We start from the raw sequence: 26,923 nt of genomic DNA, 5'->3' as shown, positions 1-26,923 counted from the left end.
AGCTTCCCTTTCTCTTTGGTGCAGGTAAAAGTTTGGATTAAAACCTACATACAAACGCACACACACATAGGTATTTTGTGTGTATATATTCATATACGTAAAGATTAAGTTAAAGGCACTCTGTATCAATTTTATACAGGGATAATTTTGCAGGAGATATACAGCTGAAGAAAGCAACAATAAAATAAAGAATGAAAATGCCTTTGGATGTAAGTGGGTTTGATCACATCTCTTACAATGGCCATTTTTTTCTCTGTATATGCAATAATTTAAAATTCATGTTATTGCTATATAATTGAATTATATATCAGACCAGATAAGAATATAGTAGTCTACATGTGATGACTAAGATTAGTTAAGTAACAGGCATCACAAATAAACACTAGGGAAACTACACAGCTGCCTTCCAGCACTTGAAGGAGGCTACATGAAAGCTGGGGAGGGACTTTTCACAAAAATGTGTAGCAACAGAGCAAGGGGTAACAGTTTTAAACTGAAAGAGGACAGATTTAGGTTAGACATTAGGAAGACACTCTTTAGTGTGGGGGTGGTGAGACACTCGGACAGGTTACCCAGGGAAGTTGTAGATGCCCCCAGTCTGGAAGTGTTCAAAGACTGTTTGGATGGGGCTTTGGACAACCTGGTCTAGTGGGAGGTATCCCTGCCCATGGCAGGGGAGTTGGAACTAGAACATCTTTAAGGTCCCTTCCAACCCAAACCATTCTATGATTCTATGATTTATTTCCCCTGATTTTAAAGTTCCTGGTTCCAAAGGCAAAGTTAAAGACATCCCTTTTTAAAGTCCGCAAGTACAGTCCCTGACTAAAAATGCAACATTTTGAGCTAATATTATAATTCCCTCTCTGGTAGATAAAGAAAACTTCTGTTTCTACATGAATTTAGTGGCAATTATCCTATTATGGTCCCAATTTCACAATAAGATTATTTCACCCTGGTCCTTGCCACAGTGAATTCGTGGTTTTAAATTTGTTGAAACTTGTCTTGAAGTAACTTAAGCATATACAACGATGCCACTGAGGTTAAACACATTTAAATGGGGTTTTAACCACTTCTAATTTAGAAATTATATGCTTGAAATAACAGGGCTTATAATAGCAATCACATTAGGTTGTGACCAGATAAGTGGATGATATGGTGGGTGGAAAGCAGAGTGGATTGTTGGGTGCAAAAGGTTGTGACCACCAGCACAAAATTCAACTGGCAGATGGTTACAAGGGGTACTCCATAGGTGGTGATACTGGGGGCAGTGATGCTTAACATCTTCATTAACAACCTGAATGACAGGATAGAGAGCATTTGCAGAAAGAAAAATGATGCTGGGAGGAGCAGTCAACATACTGGAGGGCAGGACTGCTATTCAGATAGGCAGCCAGACAAGAGCCTTGAAGTTCAACAAAGGCAAATGTGAAGTCATGCACGCAAGATGAAATAACCCCCTGCACAAGCACAGACCCAGAATAAACAAGCTGGATAGCAGGTTTTGAAAAACTTCCAAAACTTACGGGTGCTGTTGGACAAGTTGAGCCCAAGTCCACAATATGCCCTGGCAAATAAGAAGGCCAACCACTGGGATCTGTTAGACAGCATCTAGTCAACCAGTCACAGAAGTTATTCTTCCTCTAGACTCAAGTAATTTTGTCTCAAAACTGCACCTAGAGTATTGCACCCAGTTTTGATCTCCTCAGTACAAGAAAGCCATTGCAGTACTGGAACAAGTCCAGTGGAGCACCACAAAGTCAGTCAAGGGTCTGGATCACATGGCACACAAGAGCTCCATTTGCTGAGCTAAGGAGAGATCTTGCTGTTGTCTGTAACTAATTAATGAGATGCTGTAGAGAAGATGGGAGTCAGGCTTATCTTGGGAGTTCCACAGCCTAAGAAAATGAAGCAAAAGACAGAAGCTGGAACACAGGAAATTCCAGCTGATAAAAGGAAAATAATTTTCCTATGAAGCTGATCCATCGATGCAACAGGTTGCCCAGACAGGTTGAGAAATCTCCATCCTTTCATCAACTGGACAAGGTCCTGAGGAATCTGCTCCTACTGAACCTCTGCTTGAGCAGGATGTTGGACTAGCTGATCTAGAGGTCCCTTCAAAGCCCAGTGAATTCAGTAAGACCAAATTCTGTCTTTTGCTTCACTAGCAGACTGAAACCTTCCCTATAAACTGAAAAATTGATTTAATTTTATAAGCTTACATAGTCTAGAAGGAAGTAAACTGGCATAAGGTCATTGTACCTACATGAATTTCATAGTATATGTATCCCACACTGTTAGATATTACTTAACAGTTAACACTGGGCAGAGACAAGAAACTTCTGAATGTAGTTGGTGATTACTACCCTGCACATTCATTGGAGTTTGTAAAGCTTTGGCAACGAGGCAGATTTTATTTCCATTTCTTTCTGTAGGCTAGGGCTCTGCAATCTACTGGAAATTCTCAAAAAGGTCTCTTTGGAGTTTGTTCTCTGGTTGTGTTCAAAACCTTCATTATGGAATACTGGATCATATCCGTAACATTCAATTACTTAGTTTCTTGGTTTTGTTTTTAAAGAAATGCCTTTAATTACAAATTTTAACAAAGTGCTGTATTCTTTTGCCTTAACCTGATATCTTAATTTGCAATATGAATATTACATTTCTACACAAAAATCATAGCTGTAAGCAGTAATGCATATAAATACTTTCTTAGATGAATTCTTGAAGTCTGATCTAACGTTATAAAGTATTATATACTCTCTCTATATAAACCCACTAACTCTAGGGGGCAGTCATTGTGTCCTTTTCATGTTTGCACAGTCTCTTGTGTAACGCAGCCACAAGCAGATGCAAGAGGAAAATGAAAAGCATAATAATACTGAAAATTGCATCAGTAATACCAGATTTCAAATGATTTCACAGAGATGCCACAGAGAGATCAATGGGGTTATGAAGCGGATTCTAAGGGTTCTCTGGGCTTTCCTTGGGAGGAAAAATAATTTTTTTTATTTTTGCTTAATGGAGTCCATTGAGACATTAAGTACCAGAATCACGGTCTTACCTTATGGAATTACGATAATAAGGCCCCTCAGCAAATTCATTATTTCCTCACTTATCTGAGATTATGGGAATCTGTTACCCTTTTAATATTTTTTAACTGCAGATTACAAAACGGCTGCTACTCAATACCAGCAGTGATAAGCATGAAACATTGCATTTGTATTTTTTTAAAAGTTGCTTGTTAATCAGGGGTGAAAGCTGATTTATCCTGAGACTATTCAACTAGTATCCAAAAGAAGAATCCCATAAATGAGCAGGAGGCTAACACACAGTGACAAGAGTTTTTTGCCAGTCCTAGAAGGTGTATTTTTAGAGATACTACATGCAAGTAAAGGTACAATATTTGTGAGGAAACACAAGAGTTCATTTGTAAAGGCTGCAACAAAAGACCATTTTTCTGCTTTCTGTTATCAAAAGGATATATGAAGTTTTAATAATGTTATCTGAAACAAGTCTTTAACACTAAAACCTTAATAAATGATGAAAACAAGTGTATGACTTTGTTTTTATGAGCTAGCAAATCCTACATCATAGTACTTCACAATGAATAATTATTCTGTAACAAAAAAGTGGCATTTGAAGATGCTATGCAGAAACCAGCAAGTATGAGACTGAGTTTCTTTTTTATAACTGTCAAAGATTAAACTAACACCCTTCCCCAGCCTACATATAAACTGAGAGCTAGGATTGAGATTTTGCCAGAACAACTGCACTTTAGAGAGTGCAAGGGTGTAGATGCACAGAGAAAAATATTATTAATATGACTGGAAGCAATCCATAGATAGCTTAAATTTATTTGGCATACTTCAAAAAATTTTTTTTATTTTATTATTTATCAGCTTCCCTTCCAACATTCTTGGCAACTGCAGTAAACCAGCCCTATTCCCCCAGCACTATTCCCAGGGTCTTCACATTCAAGAAGAAAAGGATTTTACTTTATCAAATGCCATGTTCTACTCTTTCACTACATGTATGATGAACACAATAGGAGCTGTACTTTCTTCAAAGAAGTCCTTTTACTAAAAAATGCCATGTATGTTATTCCTGTCATCTGAAAATATCTTAGGATTAGGATTTCAAGAGAAAAGGTTATTTTGCATCTTACATAGAATAAAATTTGTCTGCTGCTCTATGAACTGAAGCTGATACAGATCGGGCTGGAAACATCTGTTTTGATACACTTATCTGTTAATGTAAGGCTGTCACAAAACTTGCATCTTCAAAATAGCTTTGCAGATTTAGGATAATTCCTCAAGGATATAAAAGCACTTTTAAAATTACTCTGGCAGATTTTGACATTTGCATTTCTACCTTTGTATGTTTCATGCAATATGCAATTGAATTATATGCACTTTTAAGATCAGAACTCTGAGTTTTCAAAGGAGAAATAGCACTTCTCAGCATGAACATACTGAGAAACAGAGATGAAAATTAATATTGAATTGTTTGAAATGTCAATCTTCTGAGTGAGAAAAGTGGATACAGTTACAGTTTAATTGCTTTCTACCTTGTGCCGAAGAACAGATTCAAACAGAAATTGTTTATCTCAAGCAAAATGTAAGATGCAGGCTGGGGCACTTTCTTATGTGTGAAATGTACATTAATAAAGTGAAAAGGCACTTCCACTTGCTGCTCTTTTGGTGCTGCTGCTTTCAGCAGCTACACTGACCCTAAGCTTTCCTGGGCTACATCCACAAGACTTTGCAACTCTTACAACTTGCACTCAGGAGTTTAATCTTAAGCAATACTAATGTCAATAAAGACTTATAAAATCTGTAATAAAGGCTTAAATATTTATAAATCTTAAAACATTATAGGGCATCATTTAAAATTACTTCTACCATTCGGAGAAGCTCTAATGGTGCAATATTGAACATGATTCTCTTGAGACTCTGGCATTTAAATTAGAAATACAGGCACTTTCCAGGTATTTATCCACAGGTTATTCTACTAGGAAGAAGTTTTGACCTAGGGTTGGGTTGTGCTTGCTACTGTGAAGCATCCTGATCTTATTTTATGGAGGTGAAATGCTGTGTAATTTTTTGACTTGCTATTCCAATGAGAAATTGATCTGTGAAAGTGGCATTCTTCGTTGTGAGCGTATATAGTTATTTCTTTTTGTTCTGAGTGACAATGAAAAATCACAGTGCTTTTTCACTAAGTGGCCTTGCAAAAATCTCCTGAGCTAACTAAAAGGGAGCAGGACAGTTATTATTCTGCATAATCAGAACATCTTCTATCAGGACAGGATACTACTTGCTTATCTTCAGTCATCCAAAAGTTTGCCATCTAGTTTCTAGTTCTTTTCTCTGGTTTCTAGCATATGACCCATTTCACTCTAAAATCCCAGACTTTAGGTGCCAGAAGTGGGATAACACCTAGAGGTGCCATTTCTCCCCTATGGTCCACAGCAGAAGCCCACTTGACTAGCTGAAACATCTTTTTGGTTTTTTAGATGGTTCACAGGAAAGAAAAATCCCTCCAAATCCAGACAGCTATACTTAGGCAAGAGGGAAGTTGAGATGTAAAACACTTAATCTAGTCTTGCAAATGCTTGATCATGACTTTGATAACAAAAATGAGAATTCAGTTTTACCAACCCTGTTTTTAGCCCTAAATCCCTCCACTTCAGAATGTAGTTAATAAGAAATGACTGAAGAAAGAAACCTTTCCTAACCTCTGTAACTACCAGGTCTTCTTGTCAAAAATATATTTGAGATAAACTGGAGGAAAAGGTAGTGCATAAATGGCTGGAAGCACATGAAAAGTCAAAATCTCCTTGACACAAGACTTTCACACTGTAATGGAAAAAATATTTAACATTTCAACTTTTATCAGTTTAAATTCTCATTTAACATATATACAACACTAGAAATCAGGGAGTCTGGACCTTGCTATATAGATGTTATAAAATAAGAAAGCTTAATTACGTAGTTATCACCTTAACTAACATCTTCCTCTCCACTGATGGAGTATACTAGGAAGCACCAGCTATTAATGCATGACCACATATTCTATTTTCTAAATCAACTTCTTGATGATAGCTGCTTCTGATTCAGGTATCTGTTTACTGTAATATAATTTGGCACAGCTGAACTACTAAACACAACGAATGAAGTGCAATAAAACTTGACACAAATAAAATTGCAGCATATACTCGGTCTTTTTTATCTTCTGAATAAATGCCTCCAATTCTTGATGAATGCTTTCTGGCATCTCGTGCACTGCCAATTTATGTCAATTTAACATTTCAGTGACTAAAATACTTTATAAGTCAATTAAAAATTCATTTTAAAAAAATCAGCATCTCTCAGATCCTTGCAGGTGTAGGTGTGAGAAATTCAGAAGTGCTCACATTCAAAAAGGAGAGAAAACAGTAGACACTTGAAGTGGGATGAAAGCTGCATATTTGATTTAATCATCCCAAAATATCCTGAAATTCTCTATGAACATACATTACTAGGACTTAAAATTTCTTATAGCTGCTTAGCTTAACTATAAGGCTGAACACTGTTTCTACTTGTATTTATTACTACTATGGAAACAAAGCTGTGGTCTTAAAATGTGACTGTGTTCTAAGATAGGAGTACCCTATGTAGTTACTTATGATCCAGAAGAGTCACATTCTGCTCTGAGAATGTAAATACTGGTTTCTGATGTGATTTCAGCCTAACAGCTGAAAGCAAATATTTTAAATGTGAATCAATATCACACTTTGAAGTAACACACCTGACCATTTTTTTAAGCGCAAGGCTGGGCAAGACAACCTCCTGAAGTTACTCCAAACCTGAATTACCCTGTGAGTAACAATGCATTAGAGTTGTGAACTCCTATTATATATTTGAATCAAACTTTTTTCCAGCTTAGCAATAAAAATTTGAAACAAGCAGCAGTTATTTCAGGCACCCAAACAGATCCAGATTGCTCATGAGATGGCAAGGCACACACACTCAGTGGCAATTTACACATTCCCTAGTATTTTTTCATCACTCAAAAACAGTGACACAGCAAGACTGAGATCCATTTTATTCTACATTAGATAAAACTCATTTTCTGGCAGTTTCAGTCAATTATAAGGAGTATAATATAGGTGTCTTTGATTAATGAACTTATAGGCAATTACCAAGATTAAATAGGTTCCAACACACATTAAGTAACAATGTAATTGATAGGCTAGCCTTAAATTATGTGTGTATCTTATAACAGCATTATCAACAGATGAATACTGAACTGAGAATGATTCAGTACTGACACCCTGTAATCCACAACTCAGGAACTGTTTAAAAAATTATTCCTGCTACAGGCCTTTTTTCAGGACTTAAAAAACCTTGTGAAGCTGGCATAAATTGTACCACTAACTTCACTTATCTGAATCATGCTTTTACAGCAATAGCTACAAAAAGGATGTCTTCAGTACTGTAACACACTAAATTATCCCATCAAACTCCCTAGAATTTAGAGCCCAGAATAGACACAGGGCTCTCTACACATTTTAAGGGAAGACATCCATAAGGACATAATCTTTACATGGGACAAGAAGTCAACAAAAAAAATAAGTGGAATTGACTTCCATTTTTAAGGGTGAGTGTCCAAATACTTCCAGTTCCTAAAGCATGTTTTATTTAACCACAGAAATATAGGACAAGAGTCCAAGAGAAGAATGGTGCTTTTGAATTACTGATAAAATACTCCTCTCAATCCACATTAACCCAGAACAACATTAGAAACCACTGTCAGAGTAAGAGAAAACTGATACAAAGACCTGAAGCACAAAACTGTGAACTGAAATTTTATAAATTTCACCTCCAGCTCTGCATTCATTCCAAAGCCCATACTCTGTAGACTTATCACCAAACACAATACTAATACAAGTTTCAAACTGCACTTCAAGAGAGCAAATCCTATGTTGTATATATTCTGCTGTACATGAATAGTGACAAATTTCTCGTTTGGGGCAGCTTGAAAAATCAGCTTGACTGTTCTGAAAGACCACTTACTGCACTATAAAATGCCACAATAATTTTCATTTAAAAGTGAAGACAAATGTCATGCATATACAAGAAGAATCCAAATGCAAATTTTGGGGACAGAGATTCATCCTTTAAAAATTTTACTACCAGGGACAATCTGTACCTGCTTGTGTAGGTAGAATTACAAATCACATAGTTTTCAATTAACTCTCCATTTCATATTCTTTTTTGTTAAAGAAGTCACATATGCCAGAAGAGAGGAAAAGTACCAGCTGTGTTTCAGATAAAAGATGAAGCTGGCTCATTCCCCAGGACTGAATGGGGAATCTCTGTTCAGAAAGCCTTCTCACATTTTGAGTGAGAAGAAGGAATAGCAAGAAGGAAGGATGCTGCAACTGTGCTGGCTGGAAGCCTCTAAGGAGGGAAAGAGAGGTCATCTGAAGTAGAAAACAGGTCTGCCATTCAGGTTCAGATGATCCACAGAATGTTTCCTAGAAGCCCAGAAGACTGTGTGGAAGGTGTTTAACTCAGAAAAATACTGAAAGTTGCTGGAGCAGAAGGAAATGATTAATCCTGCAAAAATGTTTTTTAGAGGAGATGGATTTATTTTTAAGCCTTTCTGTTCTGCTCAGCTGATCCAGGTTTCCTCTGTTTAAAGAAAAAAACCCTTATTCTAAGTCAGCAATTTTTGAGACGTCATTCCAACAAAGCATGGAGGGTCCTTTTAAGGACTTGGAGCTTGCTTGAAACGAAACCCAGGAAAAAGATCTCACTATAAATAAATAAAATCCTGTTACTGAGATGGCTCAGATAATTGTAAGAGAAGCCTGGCAGCAATCCTTAGCAATATAACAACATACTTGATAGGTTTGTGTAAAAAAACCAACAAATTGGTAAATTTAATGAAGTCCAGAAAGAAATTGATGGCCGTTTTAAAATAAGGTCTTTTTACTTTGTTTTGTAGTTTGGTACAGGTGAGTCTGCATTGTAGAAAGCTTTCTGATATATTTTCCAGATGCCTCAACATTGATTTATGAGCTGCTTGGCGAGAGCAGAAAGACATATTTCATTCTCTGGCACATTTCAGTAAACATTTGTCAGCTGTTAAAGAACTACAGCACCACTGAAAAGCAAACTTTACAGATGCACTAACAAACCCCAACCAGTTCAATTCTATCTGTAGAATTTCACTATATATGCCGTTTGAAAATTCACCTTTAAAAGAGGTTATCTTAAGGGAAAGTTCCAGGTTTTGTGGTAGAGTTTGTAACCACAAAAATAAGATGCACAAACAAAAACTGCAAAGAGGAAAGATGAAGAAGATGTTTATGTTGCTTAGGCAGAAAGATGTTTGAGCGACTACCCTGAGGGAGCCCCTGTTCTGAGTCCTCCTTTCTATAACAACAGCTAAGGCATCGTAGAGTATACAGAACTTTAATATTAACAGAAACGGACCACCTACAAAGTGAGTTGAAAATCCTTGACCAATCTGTATTCAGCATTCCTGAGAATCAGCTCTATGATATGCCCTATTTGTTAAAGAATTTTCAGGAACAAGAGAAATAATGACCATTATTACTGTTCCTTTGAAGTTCAATGATGAAAGCTAAAGAAATAAACATATAAAGATCACAGCTGAAATGGTTCAGGGATTATAGTCCTAACTTCCCTGTCATATTGGCATGTTTGGGCTTTTTTTGAAGTGCAGCAAATTTTTTATTGCATTTATGTAGTACAATTCCTCAGAAACACTCTGTGCAGCCATTAAAAGTTGGCTACATAAATAAATTTATTAGGTATTTATTTTCAACAGACCTTTCCCATCTTTTAAAAATACATCTTTGTTTATAACAAATGTTTGTCAGTAAAGAAATAAAATATTAATATGTTGAGGGTGCACAAGTTTATTAACAATAAATTGCCCAGTATTTTGAATAGCATTTCATATTAAGACAGCTCAGTTTCACATGTGTTGCCTTACTTTCCTAAATGAAATCTGCAGCTTTGGGAAGGAAATAAAACTTGGAGTTAAAAAACAATAATCAGAGCACAGAAATGGCAAATACGTAAAGTCTAATTCATGGCATTACAAACCATATTTATACTCTGTAAAGTCAACTGTAAAGTTTTTTTTTAATGTCAATAAGTAGGAATAAGATAACATAGAAGACAACTCAGTAGAAACGTGGTTTGTGAACCCTGTACAGGAAGTCCTACAAATAAAGGAATAAGATGTTAGATAATAGAGACCAACACATGCTGTAGACTGAATGTGGAGGTGGGATCATGAGAAGAAAAAAATTATTAATACAGACTGGGTAGCCTGATATATTTGCTTCAGCAGTAATTTCTACTTGAAAATTCCTAGAAAACAACAAAAAACTACAAATATGCAGCATCCTGCTTCCTGAAAGCTGAACACAACACATGGAACAAATCTATTTTCATTCCAATTTTATCAGCTGTAACACGAGCAAAAGCTTAACAAGCAGGCTGGTCTTGTAGGTAAAGCTTAGGTCTGGAGTTCAAACCCTGGGCAATCACAGCAGGTTTATACTCCTCACCAACCTCTATTTGCTTTACAACATTTTTCAGTGAAGTGTCTCTGGTTTGCACAACACAGAGGAGGAATGATTGCCTTGTTTTATCAACACGCAGAGCACTGCTGTAACGAAACACTAACTCTGAGATAGCACTGGATACAAATAATAGAACATTATGATAAAAGTATCTATTTGGGTTGTAATCAAAAGCAGAGGGGAAGTATGCTGCAATGATAACAAATAAAAAAGTTAGCAAATACGAACAAAAAATGCTCTCAGGGTACAGAGGAAGTGGAAATAATTTTGTCATGACTGCTGAAATAATTAAAAATCAAGGAAGTGATTATTTTCAAAGACAGAACATGAAAATAAAAGTTCAAAGTATTTGGGTGGATTTCAGCTGAAAAAAATCCACCAAAAACCTAAACAAAATAATAATTAAAAGAAAACAAACCCCAAGATATTTCCTTACCATACCACCAGAATTCAGGGGCAACAATGATTTAAGAAAATTATTCTTCCTTAACTGAACATGTGTTTGTGAATCAAGCAGTTCCTCATTCTCTCACTCAAGATACTAATCTGCCTAGTAAATTCCTGAAACCATCTTAAAATCTTTATGATTTGTCACTTTATGATCCCCAAATTGCTTGCAATAGATAGTCTGAGGATCAGGAGTGCTTACATCCTTGGTCTGGAGCATGCAAGTACAACTGCCAGCCTAGAAACAAACTGCTAAAGCCCAACAAAACCATCCATTTGCTTCTGGATATGACAGTATGACAGCTCATGAAACATTGCAGGATGCTTAATTAATTTAACAATTCCTAGCAATACAGCACTAAGCTGTCACATAAAATCTGAATATGACACATTAGAGAACGAATTAAATAAAATAACTGTTCTGGAAGTGTGAGACTAATTGTTTTCATCGTGCTCATTCCGCAGCAACCTGGAAAAACAAACACCCAAACCCCAGGACAAATAAACAGCCTGTTTGGAAAGAACATACCTATTAACTCCTTATTTCTGACATCTAAGGCCATGTTTCGTAAAGCTGTAGCGACTGCACACACCACCCGGTCATTGTCTATTCGAAGCAGTTCCACCAGGATGGGCAACCCCTTCTCTTTGCGGACAGCAGCACGGATATACACTGACCACTGCAAAGACACACGTGAAGAAGAAAGTGAGAAATCCACTACAAAAAGCAAGGCATCTGAGGTTTTAAGAGCTACAGAGTAAGGGGGAACAAAAGCACACGGATACGAGCTCGAAAGAGGGAAGTAATTCCATTTGTGACGCTAGGCAACCACTCGATTTGGAAATTTGCACTAATTTTTTATGGTGCCAGAGAAATTAAATGATGAATTGACTTTCCTTCTAGCACACCTGGTTACATTTTTTCAACCCGCGATGGCAGACCACTTGCTTTGCATCAGCATTTCCTATGTTCACTGCTAAACCAAAAGAATTTATATTACAAAATACATACTACAGAATGTGTTCACAAGGATGGAGTATTGCTTTGTCCTTACTATACGATCTATGTAGTCTAAAAACATATAAATGTTGTTAATATTGCTCTTGTGATTGGCAACCTGTTCAGGAGGAAAAATGAGGTCAGCTGTATGTCTGGTTTTGGCACTTGTGGAAGATGACTGTACATCAACAAATTAGATGATGGAATCATAAACTGTTAGGGGTTGGAAGGGGCCTCTAGAGGTCATCTAGAAAAGTAGATACAGAGGCTGACAAGGGCTGCAATGTTGCTGTATCTGGAGTGCAAATTCATTGCAGGTGATGTCATTCAGGAGAAATGGGGAAAAATGAAAAAAAATCCAGCATTTAAAGAATATTATTCTATTATTCTACTATTTTTCCTCAGTAGTAGCCATGCTTAGCAGAAGCTATCTGGCTGGACTTTTCAGTAGACAAAAGTTATAGTGATTATACACTTTCAAGTCAGATAAATGGGATATGGGGTTCTCAGTATCACTAAACTAAGTAATGTAATATGTCTAAACCATAAATGTGCCATCGTTTTCTCCAGCAAAGCAACCAGGTATTAGTTCAGTGAAGAGGTAGCAGGATTCTTGATTGATTTTAATGTATGCTCTTAATTCCAGTCTCTCCCCCAAAACCTGTGTACAGCATAATCATCGATAAAATGCTGAAACATACATGAAGGATCAGTGAGTTTAACTGAAAGCATCTGATGAAAAATAATATCTCTCCGGTACCTTGATTTTAATGGGATATTAAATATAAAGGTTGCTATTAAAACACCACCTTAATCTGTCTCAGCTTCCTATTTTAATAAACATGTATTTACCTGCCAGTTAAGCACACTCTCTCTCATCTGCAGCTGGGAGTACCCAAATCAATAGATCTTTCCACTCCTTTTCCAAGGGAGGCCTCCACTCTGTCTACTGTGATTACAAGGTGTCTGCCAGAGTGAGAGCTCAGGGTAGCAGCCAGAGTATTTTGAGAAAGTGGTAAGTCTGCTCAAGGTGAGAGTTCAAGCTAGCAGGAAGGATACTCAAAGATGCTGTCATTCACCACAGAAGTACACAACAGATGTAGTGCCATCAATACAGATTACATTGGGAATCACTGAGGGTGCTGGGCTTTTTACTGCTTTGTTTGTTTGTTTGTTTTTAACTATTTGTGTTTATTAAATACCAAAACCAACAAAAAGTTATTTTGTAGATTATTCACTGTTTCATAAAATCCTCCATATTAAAACCTCTGTAAACTGTTTTCTTTTGAATTTTTTTAGTGAGCTACCAGGGGAAAACACAAGTACTTGTTTTATGAAACCCAGGTTTAGAACAGACTTCTTGGATTGTAGTATTTCATCATCCATCCCAAAACAAAAGCCTAAAAGAAACAAATTAAGAAATGGATTTTTGTAACTCTAGGGAGAACAGAAGACACTGTAGGAGAAACACTGTAATAACTCAGTTTAAAAAAAAAAAAAAAAAAAAAAAAAAAAAAAGAGAGAGAGAGAGAGAGAAAATATAAACCTCTTTACCAAATAAATAACATGCAGGCCTTCAGCATTTGTAATGAACTCATTAATCTGATCACAATAGTAAAAAATACTCCTCCAAAGTTTTCATAGGGGAAAAAATCCAGATATGTTTTACAGATGTACATACGCACACACATACATAAAACAATGGGAAAAAGAAACAAAAGGATGCACAAAACCTCTCCTCTCCCCCGAGCATTTTCCCCACTTCCCCCTCCGTCCCCAGCTCTCTCTTTCCAGAGAATGCCAGCAGCTCTGGGAAAAGCTCACAGAGTCCTCAATGTGGGATTTGCTATCATTTCATCTGTGTTTCCAAGTCATGCACCTTAGGCAGAAAGAGAGAAATAACTATTGTTTCACCAGACTCCAGAGAACTTTCCATGAGGAAAGTGGGGAGAGCTGTCTCTGTCTCTTTCCTTAAGTTGCCAATTAGGAGAGATCTTTGCAAGCAATTATGCTGCACTGTGTGGATTTCAGGAACACTCAAACTGAGATGCCTCAAAATGGCTATTTTAGTTTCACAGAGAATGGAAAAATTGTTACACTCTTCCATATACTGATGATCTGTTTGTTTGCCTAAAGCCATCCTGAAATGCGCCTGCATTTCCACAATGTAGGTCAATTGGTAACATGAGCTAAGTGAAGTATAAAAGAAAAGAGATGAAAAGTCATAAAAAAGAGACATAGGTTTGTTGCCCATGAGCACCTAAATAAGGCACCCTGTTAATACACTTAATCATCCTGTTACTCTACAAATCAGTGGCAGTGTCAGCGATCAAGTAACTGTTCAGTTTGTAAAGAGAAAGGCCTCCTCTGGGAACAACAAACACTTCAGAGGGAACAAGGAGCCAAAAATTAAATAAAATAATTACTGTTGCATCAGATTGCAGCTAAATTATCAGAGACAAGCACAGAAGCCACAATCTGTGCATGACTACATTTTACAGATAATTGAATTCTGGGGGCATAACTACTATACATCATTTTGAAGGTATCTAGTATATCTCTTGTCCACTTTCATTAGTCCCTTTTTATTCTTGTCATAGAAATTAAGTAGGAAATACAGTAAACTGGAAAATAATTTTTTAGTTTGTCCCAGTTATTATTATAAAGCACCCTTCCCAGACTTACTGCATCTAGTGAGTAAGATTACATTAGGCTGAAACTCAACAAAAAAGTAATTGCTCTAGATAAAACATAAGTTGTTTTGTTTTTTTCAGAAAAAAATGAACAGCATTTAGGCAATTAACTCCTTTTACTATTTCACATGGTTTTATTTATTCTCCTATGAAGCAGTATCACAGGAGACGAAACTAAAAAATGAAGAAATTTCCAGCACAAAATGAAAAAGGAAAGATTTCCAAAATAATCGAAGAAAAAGAACGTAAGGAATACCAGAAATTCTATAAATATATACTTGACACTTTTGAATGGATTAATTTGCCTGCACTGCCATCAGTGCTATCAGAGTGCCTCCAGAATTTCACCATCACATACTTTACTTTTGACTGGAATTTGCATTATATTGGTACAGTTCAACATTGTGACTCAAAGACTATTGAGATATTCATTATGAAAGGGAATTGCTGAGACATAAACTACACAAACCAAGGCAGCAAGCATGACAATGCAAACTAAATAACCAACAGAACCAGGAATATTAAAAGGATTCAGAATTTCATAGGAGAGTCTTAGAAAGGGGCTGTCTGCTAACAGGAGTTGAAACAAAAGACCATGGAAGAGAAGTGCATGTTGAACAGAGATCAATGAGTAAGGAAAGATCAATATTTAGCTTTGTCTGATAATACTCATTGTAATACATGCATCAGGAAAAATAGAATATTTTTATGTTTTGGCATTTGACTTAGAAAATTCCAGATTTACTTAGATAATTCTACTGAAATCCCTGAGAAGTCATACCACCTGAGAGAGCAAGTCCCTGAAGTCTTGGTTATCTTTTTGCAATTCCTGAAGAGAGGAAGCAGCTCCAAGGGACTTGCTGCTGCTTGACTGCAATGTTTTGTTCACAGAAATTATTCCATCTGCTAGAACTAACAGCACATTCTCTACTAGCAGGACATTTGTAAGGACAAGAGAAAAGTATTAATTGGTTACTGTCCTCTTGCTCTGGGATCTTAGTCAAGCTTAAAGAGACAGGAAAAAATCCATGGATAATGTTATATAGTTAAATAAATCCAGGAAAACTAATACGGTATTAACAGAAGATAGCTTAAATGTTTCAGGAAGGTAGAGCTTAGAAAGTATTGTCCTCACACATCCTCATTATTGGTTCTGCAGTATATGTACTGTTTATTGAAAATTGTCTGAAAGCCATTACAATGACTTTTCCCAACATTGAACCTAGTATTATTAAAAAGGAAAGGCTTTGAGAAAAACGTGATGCATCTCATGGGAAACAAACTGATGAAGTTTAGCAAGTGATTTCTTTGAGAACGAATTCACCATGAGCTGTTGTGCTCCCATCCCCCAAACTGATGTCCATGCTGATCTAATGTTGTCTGTGAGACAGCTTGTGTCTCACATGTGTTTGCAGCAGCAGGTCTTGCTTCTTGAATATTGGCCTGTTCCTTAAATTTTGTCCTCCTTCCTACAGAGCCAGTACATCTCCTTGCAATTATTGATGCTGACTCATCTACAGGGGTAAGATTTCTGACAGAATAAAGTACTGGGTATTTAAAAAGTTTGCCTTTGTTGATTACATGATGTGTTATAAGCGGTCTTCTCCATTCTGTCACATAAGGATTCATAATCTTACTATTTTGGAAAAAAAATTTAATGTAAGCTTTTCACTGTAATCCAAAAAACCTCTCTCCCAGAGCAGCCTGATAAAACTCCAAAGGGTTAGTACGCAAATAACTAGAGTCATCAGAAAAGGCTGCCAAGGAACACACAATATGTCCTTGCCTGATAAGAGGAAGATTGATAACTTAGATGTCTGCTGCTTTAGACAATAATTACTCATTATCTGCAAGTGTCTGGATGGTAAGGAGCTTGAAAATGTTCTCATACTACTCTTTGAAGTAGCTGCACTGACCTTGTGACAGAATTAGTCTCTTCTATGTTTTCAGATTCCTTATCTAATAATTTACTTAATGGAGCTCTTGCTCCTGTAAGAGTCAGATTTCTCTAGGAAGAAATTAAGAAAATAAATGTAGTTGCTTGCCTAAGGAATAAAGACTGAGACTGCATCTAGCTATCTCAAGAGATCAGGCCAACGACCCATAAACCCCATTCACATGGGCATTGTACTTCCTGGGGATCAAGGGCAGAGACATTCAGTCTCTGGGACTTATCATTCCCTGCTGAGTATGATCAAACATGGAAGTAAAGGAAAGGAAATAAAAAGAATTAGCCATGGACTGCTATGGGCTCATGTGATTCCAAGACTTAAACAGAGCTGTACTTGTTCCTGATGCTAAGGAGTCCAAGGAGCAAACAGACACTCAGGAAAATGAAGCTGGCCATCCTGTCATTAAAAGAGATGAGTAAAGTCTGAAGAGTAACTGGGATGGAAGACTGGGCACACAGAAAGGACTAACAAAGGCCCAGAGCCAGTGTGCTACTGGTTTTGACATAAGCCCCTACGCTGCCAACAGAAATATAGTATATCTTGTTTCCTGGTTTTAAAAGATGTGTTACCTATGTAAGTTATTATAGTATTTTTTAAAAAAAACAGGATCATGCAAATGAAGAAATTATTTTAAAGGGTTTGACAAAACTAAGGAAATCCAACTTGTGGTGATAATATTGTGTTTTTACTGCATGTAATGGAAAAGATAATATTGTAGTACCAGAAGCAATGGGAACAAATTGGAACACAGAAGGCTTGCAGAACATCACAAAATACTTTTCCACTGTGAGCATGACTGAGCAGTGCCACAAGTTGTCCAGAAAGTCTATGGAGTCTCCATCCTTGGGGACACTAAAAAAACTGTTGAGATATGGTGCTGGGCAACTGGCTCTGGGTGATCCTGCTTGAGCAAAGGGTTGGACTGGGTGACCTCCAGTGGCCCCTTCCAACCTCAGCCCTTCTGTGATTCTGTGAGTTAAAAGCAGCCAGTATTGCAGGAATGTCTCTGGAACATAAACTGATACCAGACTACATTTAGCTGTCAGATACATACAGACAGACAGATAACAATGAACAGATATCACAGCATCTACTTGCTTCCTGGGAGGGAAATTTTGTTCAGAAGGGACATAGCCTTGGATTCTTGACATCATTAACTCAAGAACATTTTGCATTTAACTTTCTGTGTGCTCAGGAGACTTAATGTATAATAGCCTATTTACCAAGGTGAAAAACAGAAAGAAATTGCCACTTTTATTCCCACCATCTAAGTAAAATACTGATGCCAAGCTACATATAAAAAGATCTGCTGAGATTTCTTTTTATAGGAAATATATGTCTTGTAATTTTATACCTCATATTTTTTTTTAATACAAGGTATTAAAATAAATAATGATATGAGGTCAAAGAAAGGACTTCAGGTTATAAGTGTTGTCATGAGAGAAATTTCTTAATAAGCAGGCAAGTGTCTTTAGAATACATCTGAGGTGTTCAGCGAACTTCCTGGGTTTATTTGTACATTTTTTACAAACCTAGCAAAACGCAAATTAAACGGGAAAGAAACCCTCAGTAGTAGATACCTAATAGGAAGTAAAGTCTCCACTGCTTCCAAAGACATGTCTAAAGCCTTATTCCCTCAGCAAAAACTTTGGCTAAACTTGATGAGGGATGTAATTGTCTAGATTTTTATTTCATATAACTAAGCAGATACAAAATTAAAGTTCATATTAAGTATAATCAGAAAAAGTATACTTTTGGAAAAAAATGTATCTCAGAGTGGCAATGGAAGGACGCAAACCCAAAACCAGTGGTTATCCTTTTCATGCATTACTCCTTCTGCCTGAAGGAACTTTAGGATACAGTGAAATTACTCTGGTTATATAAGATGGGAGAAAATATTTTGGGAAGTGATGTCTCCCCTCAAAGAGAGACCCACACAGCCCCAAGCAGCAGCTGAATTCTGCAGAAGGGAGTAGGCACATGGCCGTACAGTGGTGAAAACCTGACCCTTAGGCTGTTGGGTTGCCTGCTGGTGGCCATCATCCCCACGGGAAGGGAGACAGAGTGACCAACTCTTACTGGCACAGACCACTGCACAAAGCAGTAGTCAGCTCTCACACATATCCTGTCAATGGTGAGGAAAACTTCAATTTGTCAAATTGCCCTCCAAAGTATACATATTTGGACATCTCCACATACATTAAATCCAGAACGTCTGTTCATAGATGCACCACATAAGTGTATGAACAAAAAAAGTGAGGAAGTGAGGAAAAAAAGTGAGGAAATTTGTAGGAATATATGTATATTTTTCCACGAAAGTAATGGAGTTGCTTCCTTCCGATTCCAACACCAGTGTCCTCCCTATGTAAAAACATCTTGGTGCAGAAAAGCAAGATGAACAAACCCCCATTATCACATTAAACAGCCTCTATCAGAACCAGTTCTGCTTTGTACACAGGGTGGGGATCTCCTCTTCAGAACCAGTATATATCAAAGTCAAGATGAGCAGACATCGTCTATCGCTGGCTAAATGTTCACTTTGAAAATATCCTTCCCAGCACCTCAGATCAGTATCCTGTTTTATTGGTAAACTTTCATTTGGGCCTCTCAATGTATTTGTCACCAACATGCACCTTTTTTGATTATAGATTTTTTTGGTTCTAATAAAAATTGCACAGATCAAATATTGTATTAATAATGTGAAAAAAAAAACCCACAACAAAACCCAAACAAACAACAAAAAACCAAATTTACCTTACAGATGGATAAGATATGGCAAGGCATAGGTCCAAAGTGTTTCATCTACGTGTAGAAAAATTATATGCAAATACATGCGTGTCACACTTTTTTTCTTTTTTGATATTATTTGGCTTTAGAAGGAATTCCTGCTAGTGGAGCAGTGCTAAAAATGTCCTGCAGATTAAGATTTATTATGTGCATGCATAGATTTTAAGTATATGAATCAACGAGACACTACATTCCCTGAAATAATGAAAACTTTCAGCCTCTCTCAGCTCTTAATCCTTAAAGCTACATACTGCTTCTTTTTTTTTTTTTTTTTTTTTTATGTTTGAAATTTTTGAAAGCATTCTGGGGAATTTAGACACATATCACCTGCTAATTCTAGTGGTAGATGCTTATCTAAATCCCTCACACAATTTTTTATTTTTTTTAAATCATTCAGGCTGCCTTTTATCTGCTCACTTTCCCTTCATAATGGCATTGGTTAAGCACTGTCCATGTTAAAAGTGTTACCTCTTGGTCACAAAAAAGGATTAGACAGCTTTTTACCAGAGGAACCAAAAGAGTGAAACAGCTAGGAAAGAATTAAATAAGTGCATCAATTGCAGTGTATTTTCTTCCAGAAGACTCCGTATCTTTGTAAGTGTATGAGCTTGCCTAATGCTTGTTCTCCCTCATATATTCTAGGATAATTTTATAATCAATATAGTGCTAATTGAAAAAACCCACACAATTGCTGTTGATATTGACAATTTTAGTGCAGTTTGCTTTTTCACACTTTCACTCCACCATAATGTTTTTCATGAAATTTTTCAAGTAAAAAAGGAAAGAAAATCTGTTCCCATTCTGTTTACAATTACAATTTCTTGGAGGAACTAAAAAACTAAAAATCTCTGCTACGAATAACCTCTTCTTTTAAGGGTTTCCCATTTTTTATTTAGGTCATTTTGTATCTAGAAGACTTCAGTAGAAAAGAGAGGTCAAAAGGTGGAAACATCAATGCTTAAGTAATCCTCGAAGATGATTATTCTCCTCACAGAAATGGCTACTATGACACGTGAAATTAAGGATATTCATTCTGTGTCTGCACATCACTTGTAGTGAATTGGTTAATCTTTCGAAAAATAGACCAACTTGAGAACAACTGAGCTTTTCCCATGGGATCAGCACTGATAGTATTGATTTTCAAATCAGTTTTTATAACATGGCACTTGTCAAGGAGCTCTGCAGAGCCTTTCTCCCTTTCCCTGTACACTTCTGCCAACTGAAGTATGACAGATATATAGATTTATTGGTAATGGCATAAGGGGTACCACTTGGATTTTAGCACTCCTGTCAGTCCTGGCAAATATGCATACATTGTTTTTGCATTTGGATAAGGCCTACACCCATTCCCAGATGGCTAAAACACATTTATTGTATTTCTGTGCCAGGATTACACAATCTGATGTGGTCTACAATATGAAAACAATAAAAATATAATACTCTCCAGGCACAGTTTATACGAAGCATTTTATAGGACAAAAAAAAAAAAATCACAGGACAGATACTTTGTTACTCATTTCATGTGTCACTGAATACAACAGTCAAGGGCATTTTAGAAGTCTGGTGGAATGCAGTGCTCAAAAATATAGACCACTTGCCTCTGACTATCTACTGAATCTGCCAACTCAAATTTCAATAAACTTGATGGAAAAAATAAAACCCAATTTATTAGTGTTCAATTTATAATTTCAAACTGAATGCCTAATAAAAATGGTATTTACACATCACATATCAATGCCCAAATGCTTAAACCCAAACAGGATACCTTCTGAGACCTAACTTTCATAACTGCATTTCCCTATACGTGCATTTTCATAGAAACTTAAAAAATTCCAGAGAATTAACTTAAAATTAATGTATTCTTTTTGTACAATAGGATTAAATAGTTGGTACTTTCACCCAATCAAACCAATCTATCATAAGGAAAAGGACGAAGGAATTGCCCTAAGAAGTAAACCAGACTCAAATGTCATCTTGTATTTATTCTAAATTTGTTTTAAATTTAGAAATATATTAAAGGCTAATACATGAATTCATAATTTATTTTTTCAGTTCACTGCAAACAATATGAGAGAGAAAAATTGATCTTTTGATGATAATTGAAAAGTAGAATTAACTGGAATTGAGTGCCTTGATTGAGCATTTCCTTGCTCACTATAAATATTTAATCCTATTGTTGACATATTTAAATAATTTTTTTTTAAAGTAAATGGTTAGAGTACTTGTGTTGCTGTCATAATTTATAGCTATAGTTATGCTCTTGCCTGATTTCTTTTAAAGAGACAGAATATCAACCCATTTCTGCATTGACAAAACAATATGGTTTCATTCGATTGCCACTGGTGGTATTTTGGGCTCATTTTTCATGGCTCTGTCACCATGGATTCATAAAGATTTTGCTTCTCCCCATTTGGATATTGGTTTTCAGTAGCAACTTTTCAAACTTGACCAATGTGATTTTGACTGCTGTATACTGACATTTGCTATGATAATACTATCTGGATCAATTCAGAGGATTGAAATACTATCTCAAATTTGACTGCAGAGAGTTCTGTGAGAACAGAGAGTTATTCAGCAACCAGGAGCATTCAGATACATCTGTATCAGCAATCTGATGTCACCTGTAGGTGTTTTTCTGACTTGAAAAAGAAGTAGATATATCAGGTTAATATTCCTACCTTCCAACTCCCAGCAGCCAAGTTCTGCAGTGCTCCTGCTGCCCCCTCCAGCGTGTCTGGATTGGAGCACTCAGAAAGAAGTGTGAGGTAGGGTTTGACTATTGAAGGGTGCCACAGCATCTGGATTCCTTTGGGTGGTTCTGCACAGTCTGGGAGAGGTCCTACGCCATCCCACTGTTGGAAAGCACAAAGCAGACTGTCAGCAAGGAACACCAAAATACTTGAGAACTGCCTCAGTCAAAGCTCCGGTATCTACGTGCACACGTGTGAAGGCAGCTGCCCGCAAGCAGCTGTTCCCAATTTTAATGTATCGTGTGATTCTTCCCAGAGAAACCAAACTTCCTAGTCAACACTCCTCACAGAAGAGCTATAGCATTGGCAGAAATCAGTGTTTTAGCTAGCTGATAAAGCAAAATCACTTTTTGCTGCATGTATTTTTTTGGGTGGGAATAGAAGCCCAGTGAAAGTCAAAATATCTTTAGAGGCAAACCTAAAATTTGCATATGAAAAGATTCTTCTTTTTCACATCTTGATCAGTTCTCTGCACTCTCTCTCTTCTCGTGAGAAGGAAAAACCACCATGTAAAACACTTAAATGGAAAACTAACTCATTCAAGGCCAGGAGCCCTCCATCCTCTGAAAGGCACCAAGTGTGAAAAGCTTTCTCCAACTACTTGACTTCTGACACCTCACAGTGTGAGTGGCATCATTCAGCCACACAGCCAGCCAGCTCTATGGGCTGAGACTCCCATGGAGTAGCTAGAACCACTCCTCACAAAACAGACTCCTCCTCTCATCACAAATAGAATTTTGCAAGGAAAACAACCCTAGCCTAATACCCAAAATGGGTAATACTAAAACCTGGACAATAAGCATATTATTGCACAAACCCCATTCCTACCAGAAACTTTTCCAGAACTGATTTACCTCTCTAGGGGAATCCATAATACTTGCACCTCAGCATGAAACATCTTAAAAGTAGGTACTTCAAGAACTTTTTTTGCTTTTTCTTTAAGCCAAAGTAACCTAATGTTATTTCAAATGTGATTTTAATCTATATATGTAGTATATATATATAGATTTTTTTTTCCCCTCTGAACAGATACCTAAAAGATTCATAGCTTGAATGTCAGGATTAAAAAGAAGCCCTTACTTTTAATATAATCTCTTTTCTAACACCTCTGATGTGCAGATTGGATGACATGATACAAAGTAAACTTCTTAATGCCATGGGTTACCGCTTACTGTGATTATCTAGGTTAAAAAACTGTATCATAACACCATAAACACCTACTTGACATACAAAGATAGCACAAACTTGCACTGTGAAAAGATCGAGATTCTCTTGTTTTCAGGAACTATGAATCATAATTTTATTTAAGCTTTCAATATCTACATGCAATTCAAGATACCATCAGTCAAGTCATCTAATAACAACTAACATAGACTAATTTCAGCAAGGTTTTGCTAGATTAATCCAGAACACTATTTTTTCCAAATTAAAGCAGCAAAACCCACCAAAATGGAAAGCCAGTAGGACCATTTAATATATATGAGCATTTACTCAAAACCAGAAAGCTGCTCAGATTTGGAACTGCATGCACAGGACAAAAATTACCACAATTTCAAATAACTGGCACACCAGTGTCCAAGGGTGGTTGAGAAACTACAGAAAAATGGCCTTCTGGAGAAACAATCCCTTCCAGTGACACTATTATAGGGCTGTGCCTTTGAATTTTCTTAATGCATTTTTGCCTTCAAGCCAATAGGTTGATTTCACTGTATGTGACTCAGTTCTCCTTTTTTTGTCCCTACAAATCACCATCCTTGGCAGAAATGACTTTTTGTCAGCTCATAAAAAATACATAAAAACCTGCTTCTTATTTTAAATCTTGGAATCCAATCATTTCTGCTGTCAAAATTCTTTGGAAAACAAATTAGAAACATGTCTTATAGGTCCTATCTGACCTCTCACCAGATTTGGGCTTTAGTAAGCCTAAGCCCACTAATGAAAGACCTGTGCTGTCCAAGGGCACAAATTCAGGCCTTCAACCATCTCATTCCAATGTGCTTTGATTACAGACACACTGAACACTGCACAGGGTACTACTCATATTAGTTCATGGACAAAGTACATGTAATGCATCAAATGCATTAAATCAACCCAATACGTTTTTCATGCACATGTGGGGATATAACTTTATATTAAACTCATGTATTTTTCATCTTAAAGATTGATGATAATTATTGGAAATAAGCTCATATAGAGTTGTACATACATTTGTGTTGTACTGGTACTTAAAGAGCACTAGAAATTATGCTTGCTGATAAATTAATATTTAATGTGGTTTTGCTGTTCCGCCCAATAACGAGAAAACACTCGGAAAAAATAAAAAAGACAGACAAATTACTGCATTTTCTTGCCCTTCTTGCAACTCACTTTCAGCACATGATTGTCTTAATTTATCATCACCTCTGGGGGAAGATATTTTTCTCAAGATGCTGCGATGCCTCAGGGTTCTTGTAAGGGTAATGGAATCTATGGTGCTTCACCTGCATGTGAACTGAAGGTGTAGTAAGCCCAGTGACAGCAGATAATGTCCTACACTATTCTTCAGACATGGTGTGTGTGCTGATAGCACCTGAGCAGCATGCACGGGGAGAGTTTTAACACCAACCATGCATAACTTAAGTGCTGTGCCTATGGTAGCCTCTTCAAGGACAATAAAAGGGGACACAAAAGATGCTGCTGTAGCCACTTTCTGAGAGCTAGAGGGCACAAGTGACCCTGGGCTGTCACTTGTCTCCACTTTCAGCAGTTCTCTGCTCCAGCTTGTGTGATCTCAGCTAGCCCATCACTGAAGAGCTTAATGGATTCTTGCCTCTTCTGGGGAGCCAAGACCAGTGCATGCAGCCATACAGCCCAATTCTTGCACGGTATGCAGGACTGATGCAGGCCAGAAAAGAAGCTACTGCAAAGGACATTTTCCAGATCTTAATTTTTTTTTTTTTTTTTTTTTTTTTTTTTTTTTTTGTATTTCATAAATATAAACATCAATTGACTGAACAAAAGAAATATTTTCTCCAAAACGATAGCACATTACATTTCCTCAAATGGTGGCTAAGGCATGGCAGAAGTTGCTTTGTAGTTCACATTGCTCAATATTAATGAATCAAGGCAGTGTGCTAAATTACTCTACCCAGTGAATTACTGTAACAGTTACCGTATCATGGCATCAGAAAAGAGGAGTAGGTTCTCTTTGAGATAGGCTGTGGATGTAGTAGGAGCCTCTGAAAAAGAAGATGACTGTATCCAACTATTCTTCCTAGGTTTTGCTAAGTCGGAAAAAAAGAGCCACAAGCCAATATTCCTTCCAGGCTTCCCTCCTCCAGCTGAAATTACCCACATATATTGTGGTTGAAACTGTCAAAATGTTCATTACGTGGCTGAGATACAAATCTCTCATTTCCTGAAGCTGGTGCAAGGAAAGGATGAAAATCAAGAAGAATAAAAAGCTGAACATAAAGATCTCTAAGAGCAACAGACTTTGGAGATTAAGAGTACTATAAAAAAGTTTCCAAAGTTTTCACATTATTAAGGAACTCTGTGAGGAGGAAAAGATCACTCATTTAGATGCTCCCCTGTGCCATACAACACATCATCTATCACCTTTTTTCTCATTTTAATGAAAGAAAATCCATGTTCACAGTATAATTGTACTGAATACAAGAAAAAGCTTCAACTCGGCAAGAACAGTACATTCTCTGTAATATGCTTTTTGCACTAACAGCCTCTTGTTGGTGGGCTTTGTCAGTAAGGAGTGTCACAGAACAATAGCTTTTCTCTCTGTGGTAACAAAAAGCCATCAATTTATTTTCATTTATTAAATGTGAGTATTTTCCATTCCCCCCAGCCTATGTGAAATACCATGACTTAAAAAAAGAAAATTCAGGAAAAACCCAAAGAAAAGCCAAGAATTACTAAAACCATCTTGATCACTCCAACTGTCAGACTATCTTAAGTGTCTAGGATCATGCTGTAGCTGTGCTCTTTTTATCAGCAGTGAAAAAAACATTGTATCAGCAGTTTAGCAATGCTAACCAAAAGGATTTTTGAAATGTCAAAGACTTTTAAAGAAACAGCCTCCCCCCAACTGGAGGACAATGATGTCTCATCCTGAATATTCAGTGGCCATGGAAGCCTATGCAAGCTGTCCCTAGGCATTTCAATCCAACCATTTATTTTAGAAAACAGATGCATTGGTGGATGCTGTCAAGAGTAGAAACCAAAAACTAAGCAACAAAACCTCATCAAAGTCACAGAGATTACTTTCAGGAATAATGGGAATCCAGGCAGCTGATACAAAAGAGGCAGGAATGCCATTATTTAAATCAAGTAATTTCAGTCCAGATACCAGGTCTTAAAAAACAGGTGGTGAATATAAATGGTGTCTACAAACACAGAAATTATGGAAGCAGGGAGAGGGCAGAGCTGCTGTGGTCTAAAAACATGTAGTCCCAACAAACTGGGCAATGTCTGGGTATAGTTTATTGGATAAATAAAGGAAGCCTTCCCAATTTGATGCAACTTTTAGAACATTGAGAAAAGTGTAAACATTTCATTTCTTTGAATCTTTATTATTCTGAGCTATGAATAAATCCAAATTATACTCCCAATTATAAATAACATTCTTAAAAGAACTGCGAATTGATTAGTGCATTTTTTCTTTGCTTAAAATCAGACCCCTCCCAAATAAA

At 36.8% G+C, this 26,923-nt stretch overlaps 1 protein-coding gene across 7 annotated transcripts in view; it reads right to left on the bottom strand.

Moving 5' to 3' along the window:
- Nucleotides 1-26,923, bottom strand: part of CTNND2 (catenin delta 2) — a 630,944-nt gene that overhangs the window by 55,124 nt on the left and 548,897 nt on the right. For all 7 annotated transcript variants that reach the window (XM_071736667.1, XM_071736669.1, XM_071736668.1 and 4 more), the window contains 2 exons: nucleotides 22,167-22,340; nucleotides 11,586-11,736 (listed from right to left, as the gene is read on the bottom strand). In XM_071736667.1, coding sequence (XP_071592768.1) covers nucleotides 11,586-11,736; nucleotides 22,167-22,340 — 325 coding nt within the window. The remainder of the gene's footprint in view (nucleotides 1-11,585; nucleotides 11,737-22,166; nucleotides 22,341-26,923) is intronic.

The sequence above is a fragment of the Heliangelus exortis genome, chromosome 2, assembly GCF_036169615.1.
Source record: "Heliangelus exortis chromosome 2, bHelExo1.hap1, whole genome shotgun sequence".
Lineage (NCBI taxonomy): Eukaryota > Metazoa > Chordata > Aves > Apodiformes > Trochilidae > Heliangelus > Heliangelus exortis.
This window is presented reverse-complemented; position numbering and strand designations above follow the sequence as displayed.